Here is a 6099-nt window from a genome sequence, read left to right as displayed (position 1 = left end):
TTCTGTCATTCGTCTCGGTTAATATCCATTCAGATTCATTAAGTAATATTTTCCAAACTAGCCTATGGTTTCATGCTTCTTTAAAATTTACTTTAAGCCTAAAACTTTGAAATCCATTTTAGCCGGTTACTTTGAGTAAAATCCGTTTCACGTATGAACAAGATTAATTAACGATTCTTAATAGTTTTGAAAATTACCACGGTTCAGCTGGTTACAGGCTACCGTGAAAAACAGAAATCGGAACAGAGCTGGAATCGAACAAAGGAGGCGCAGCGAACTTAATGCACTTCAAAGCGACCCTCCGATTTCATACCGATTCCACTGCAAATTGAAACGGGCGTTCTGTGCTGACGGCCAATTTGTCGGTACATTTTACGGAATTAAATGTAATGGAATTAAACAGATTCAGAAGATCTAATGTAGGCCGGCCTAACTGTGGACGTTGTGTTTTTGTGCTTCGGCCAATGCTGTCAATGGATCGAATAGTAAAGAAGGTAACAACCTTGGACTGATCTAGAATTATAAATAGTTGTTGGGTAAGCTGGTTAATTAATTTAATTGCCTCGGTTTTTCGGAAAGGTGGCCCTTATTTGTTGCTGGTCAAGGCAAAGGCATGCATGCACGCACCGCATAATCTCTGTTCAGGTCCTATAAACATGTTTATACTCATCGATTAGTGTAAAGAATTGCTCTATGATAAAAACCAACCTTGAAGTTAAGTCCATCCACCCTTCCACATTCAACCCGCCATTGGTGTTCGTGGAATTATAACACATAAATCGCAGTGCGACTTTTAAACACACTTTACATTAAAATTGTAACACAACAGAGTGACAAGGATGTGCTTTCAGACTTGTCGGCCGAATTGTCATAAAGTTAAACGGTTTTAAAAACATAACCACTCGGAGACTTATTCCTGAAAGATGTCAAGTATTTGTTTGAGGCACACCTGTTGAGATATACCAACACCAAGTCTGGCTACGACAAATCTGTATAGGGGAAGCGAGGCAGAGCTTTGATGCGCCTGTAATTTTAACACAAAACTGACTAGATAAAGGAACCCGAGCCTTTCCAGCGGTACAAAGCATGGTGCTTTCATCCACCCTGCCATCGTGGTTGGATACACAGATATGTTAATGCGCACTCCCTCTGTCCCCGCCTTTGTGTTTTTTGTGTATCTCAAGTCAAACTCCACACATTTATGTAACTTTCGTTACATAAGTGCATGGAAATTACACCTAACTGTCAGAGACTTATTCTTGAAAGATGTTAAATATTTGTTTGAGGCACAGGCCTACCTGTTCAGATATACCAACCAGTTAAGGGCAAGTATCGGACCTATCAGAGCCTCATCAGGTTCTTAACCAACAACTGAGAAGTTACTAATTTTCTAGTTGTTCTCTTATTGCACAAGTTCTATATAGCGTCTTTAAGAAGTGAAGCGCGTAAAATGTCAGGCCCAAAATACAAAACAATAAGATGACAAAAATATTTCTAGCTTAGCTCGTTTTCACGTAAAATCGTAGTTTTCAAATTTGGCAAAAACTACAACATCTAAAGATTCTGAAAACTATGTTCAGATTTTCAGTTATATGGGAAAACTCGTGGCATTAAAGGTTATACGAATGTCAATATGACGCAGTTCGTAAAATATAGAACACGATCGACAGAAGCATGCGACAAGCCGGGCTATTTAACGCATTTGCTAAACATTGTCTGGGATTTTGTCGGAAAATTGGAATTCGATGGGGACATGGAGAGATTTCCACGGTACCGCCACCGTGCGAAACGCTAAGAGAAAGATATGAATAGAGGGAGCTGGTATTGAAACAGGGGCAGCCCCCACACTTCGAGCCAAGCCATTTACTTCGCTATCGACTCCCTTTATGCACTGATTTTTACGCTTTTCTGTCCCACCTCACACGTCGGGACAGAAACCGTGGCCGAATCTTTAAGGGGGCGCAATAAAACGGCAATAATTGCTGCGAAGAGTCAAAGTGAGTTAATAAAGTTCATAATTAGTGAGTGATGTTCTTATATTAGGCTAAATACAAATGCTTATTTATTACTGTGCTAGACTGTTAGTGCACTTTATTATTTAATCATATACCCAAAATCATAAAAAATACACTACTTAGACTGTGACGTGCTAGATGACATTTTTGAAAATCATTTTTACATTGGACTCAAAGTGGACGAGACTCATACGGCTGACGTGAGTGTCATTGCCTTTGCTCTGTCCATTCGGCGGAGTGCGGGGAAGCCAAAGCATTCACATGTTAAACAGGACCGACTATAAATTGTGGCGCTCTGCCGAATTTCCTCACTGGCTGTTTCGGGACCAAACGCGAAGGAAATTTCATAAACTCTGAAGATGGTCGCAGTTTCTGATCATTCACCCAAGGCGCTTAACAACGGGAGAAAGGTTGGTACTGGTCACGCATTAGAATAATGATTAGGCCAATAGGCCTACATAAAATAAAATTCAGGTCAATGCATATTTTAATAGTAAATAATATTTGGTGTTCGTTTAATTAGGTTTCAAAACCGTTAATGGAGAAGAAGAGAAGGGCTCGTATTAACGAATGTCTGGACGAACTTAAACTGCTGATGGAAACCTACTACACTAATTACGTAAGTATGGAGCCTCTAACATTACAAATAGGCCTAGAGTTAAGTGTTTAACAAATGCTTTTTTCACAACATATAAGAAAGCGTATCAACATCTGAAGCTGTAGCCCCGAGTATTTTAAGCCTATAGAGCCCAGCAGCCTATTTTTACCCCGATAACAATCTTCCTTCAAAAATAAACAAACAAACAAACAAACAAACAAAAAACAGTCAAGGCCAGGGTGAACTTGACGTAGTCCATGATCTCTTCAATAGTTAAACCACAAGAAACGCCCCCAGTAGCATCATGCGATTATCATTGTTACGTTATCATTGTTTTATTTGCAATTGACTACGTTTTTAACAGATTCGGAAACGAAAACTGGAAAAAGCGGACATTTTAGAAATGACGGTAAAACATCTACGAAATCTCCAAAAAACTCAACGAGGTCAGTTTAACTTCGCTTTCACTGCTATAATATACTAATCTTGCTGTGATATAATGTATATTCTACTAATATTACTTTATGAATGAAATGAGCGTTAAAAGCAGAATGTTGAAACTTTTAAAATGCAAATTGTAATAAAGTGTTTTCTTTGCTATCGCTCTAAGGTCGATTCATGGATTCTAAGTGCGTTGAGTACCAAGAAGGCTTTAAAAGTTGTTTGAACGGGGTGCACGAGTTCCTGCTGACGGCCGATAACTCTAACGGTGTGCTGCGTTTTAATGTCCTGAGACATCTTTCGGACCGCCTGTCCGGACTGCCTTCGTGGTCCAGCACCGCAGACAACGACGAGAATCACCGCATGTCCTCTACTGAGCCACACCCATGGACCCCAGTGCCAGTAACAGCCAGGGACTGTAACATTAGCCTTTTAGGTGACCCGCGATCGGCTGAAATAAGAGTTCAAAGTAAAAATCAGCGACATCTTCCATGTTCCCGAAATGAGACGCATGCGCCCGGTTTCTTGAATTTGCAAAAGGAGCATCGCCCTGCCGCGTCCCAATGTTATTGGCGTCCTTGGTGAAACCCTGAATGCCTTAAATATAGCCTATGGTGAATATTGGTTAAGTGCATGGTAGAAAAAGGGAGAACTGAGACACTTATATGTTTGATACGCGGTATCTTTACACCTATGTGTTCTGCTTAAGCTCAATTCTTGAGCTTTCAGTAATACTTTTATGTTTTAATATTTATAATTAGGATAATATTTTTTGAGTGAGAAAGTACATTTTCAAAATGTCAGTATCCACCGTATAGTTTAACCAGCCCTTTAGCAGCCAGCCCTACTTTACTTGTATTACAATAGTTAACAGACAGCATTTAGTAATGCTGCCATAGAATGTAAGATTTTTTTTTACTTGTAAATATATTTTTGTAATAACAGAACTGCAAAATAAATCAATGAATACAATTTAAATGTTTTGAAATTTTCATCTTTGTTAAGTCCATCCGTGGAGCCCTGGGACACAACTATATATCCTCGTCTCAGAATACTGTCGGAATTTCGGAACGATGGGTATTTTTGCAGTGCATGGGTTGGTTGGGGGCATTACCGGTGTTACGGGAATACCGTATACCCAGTTGTTTTACTTCGAGAAATATACACCCCCAGCAAGGCATTTTTTCGGGAAATGCTGAAATAACGTTAATTTACACACACACACACACACACACACACACACACACACACACACACACACACACACACACACACATATATATATATATATATATATATATATATATATATATATATATATATATATAATTATTATTTGTAAATGTACGTTATTTCCACTCTATATTGTGGGTATATGCTACTTTTAAGAAAGTGTCAAAGCATTTAATACAAAAAACAAAAATTTAAAAATTAAATTTAAAAAGAACTTGAAAGAAAATGTGTATAGTTGTATGTAGGTATATAGGATATAGTTATGTTACAGTGATATTAACTATAGCTACAGAATGCAGTGGAGGTGCATTACAGTTTTTCCCTATACCTCGTGCCCGTAACTCTGGTTCCCCGCGACCCTGAATAGGATAAGCGCATATAGAAGATGGATGGAAGTTTTGTTTAATCTTTCGTTTATAGTTTTTGATTCAGATTGATGGTCTAGAATGAATTTGTGTTCTTGCGGACTCGGGCCTACCTACTCAGCTCCGGTAATAGAGAAGTATTAACCCGGATTTTCCCCACAACTGGCGGACGCATGCAGTTTTGACTCGTACTCGGGTTGTTAGAGATGGACTTGTGTCAGTATCGACTAATGTGAGCTTTTTACACATCACTGGTATTTGAACTTTTAAAGGTATTCAATAAAATAATATAATAAAACATCCAATCCCTTTGGACAGATAAGTCTGCGAAAAAGCCTAAATGCCGATTTAATTTTGACCTGGAAAGAAATCGTAGGCATGTTTAGTCCGACCCTTTCCCCCTATCTCTGTCTAAACAGCAAGACAGCATTGTAACAAATAATGCATTTGGCAATTACATGAAGATCTAGTTGATTGACTGATATTTGATTTAGTGCCCCTTGTTAATACTTGTGCGTGGACAGTTATCTATATACAGCAAGTCTCCCGTCTGCAGTTCTGGTCTAAAAAGTGACCACCTTCGTCAGCCCTCCTTCACGCCTTTATTGTCTGATTTAACGCATTAAGCATGAATAATTGCACAGCCAGGAACCTGTTGTTGAATTTTCTGCCACTAATTGTTATTGTCATAAGCACCGACTTGTGTGACGAGCAAATGTCTGTAGCCCGATTTATTTAGTCATGAAGTGATCTCTTAATCCAACTCCTGAAATTCATCAACGCGTGAAAGGCTAGTTGCATCCATTTGTACTAGGGATGAGCCGATTCACATTTTTTTCAGTTCTGATCCGATTCCGATACATAACTGCCGAAACAGGGTATATAGAGCAGGCATATTTGCGAATAAGTACTATGTTCACCTACACGGAATGATAGATTATTTCATTTCCATCGTCCTTCTCAGTAAATTAAAATAGCTTCGTTTGTGATCGGTTTGACAGTATAAAACTGCAGTAATTATAAGTCAGCCAATGGAAATGTCAGAAAAAACTGGAAGACTCTTAACTTGACCATTTATTGCCGCCTTTCTGATAGCGTGTGTCTTAGAGTTTTTGAACCTTCCTAATATTGGATCACATGGACTGGGACATCTTTTAAGTCACCTTTACGGGGGGAGGTTCATGTTGAGGTTCTTGAAAGCGGTGCAGCAGGGCACCGAGAAAATTGAAACCTATTGAAACCTAACCTGGCTTTGCTTTTTATGACGACGGAAAAGCAAAGATTTTCCTCCTGTATACATTTATCAGTCAATCTGTATCTTGCTGGAAACCTTTACATTAGTAGTTTTGGATTTCGTTAACCTTACTTGCTTAACTTCAAAACTCAGTCATTCGGCATTTCAGCTGCGGTAGCACTGCGGAGGAATAGAGCAGACGCACAGATATTG

General features: G+C 39.0%; 1 protein-coding gene across 1 annotated transcript; it reads left to right on the top strand.

Moving 5' to 3' along the window:
• The first annotated feature begins 1853 nt into the window (after positions 1-1853).
• LOC125747852 (transcription factor HES-3-like) lies at positions 1854-3924 on the top strand. The gene is made up of 4 exons (XM_049023397.1): positions 1854-2425; positions 2539-2634; positions 2978-3059; positions 3224-3924. The coding sequence occupies exons 1-4, from the start codon at positions 2375-2377 to the stop codon at positions 3637-3639; spliced, it is 645 nt and encodes a 214-aa protein (XP_048879354.1). The 5' UTR covers positions 1854-2374; the 3' UTR covers positions 3640-3924.
• Positions 3925-6099: the final 2175 nt, after the last annotated feature.

The sequence above is a fragment of the Brienomyrus brachyistius genome, chromosome 8 (assembly GCF_023856365.1).
Source record: "Brienomyrus brachyistius isolate T26 chromosome 8, BBRACH_0.4, whole genome shotgun sequence".
Lineage (NCBI taxonomy): Eukaryota > Metazoa > Chordata > Actinopteri > Osteoglossiformes > Mormyridae > Brienomyrus > Brienomyrus brachyistius.
Note: the sequence above shows the minus strand (reverse complement) of the source record. Positions and strands in the feature narration are given on the sequence as shown.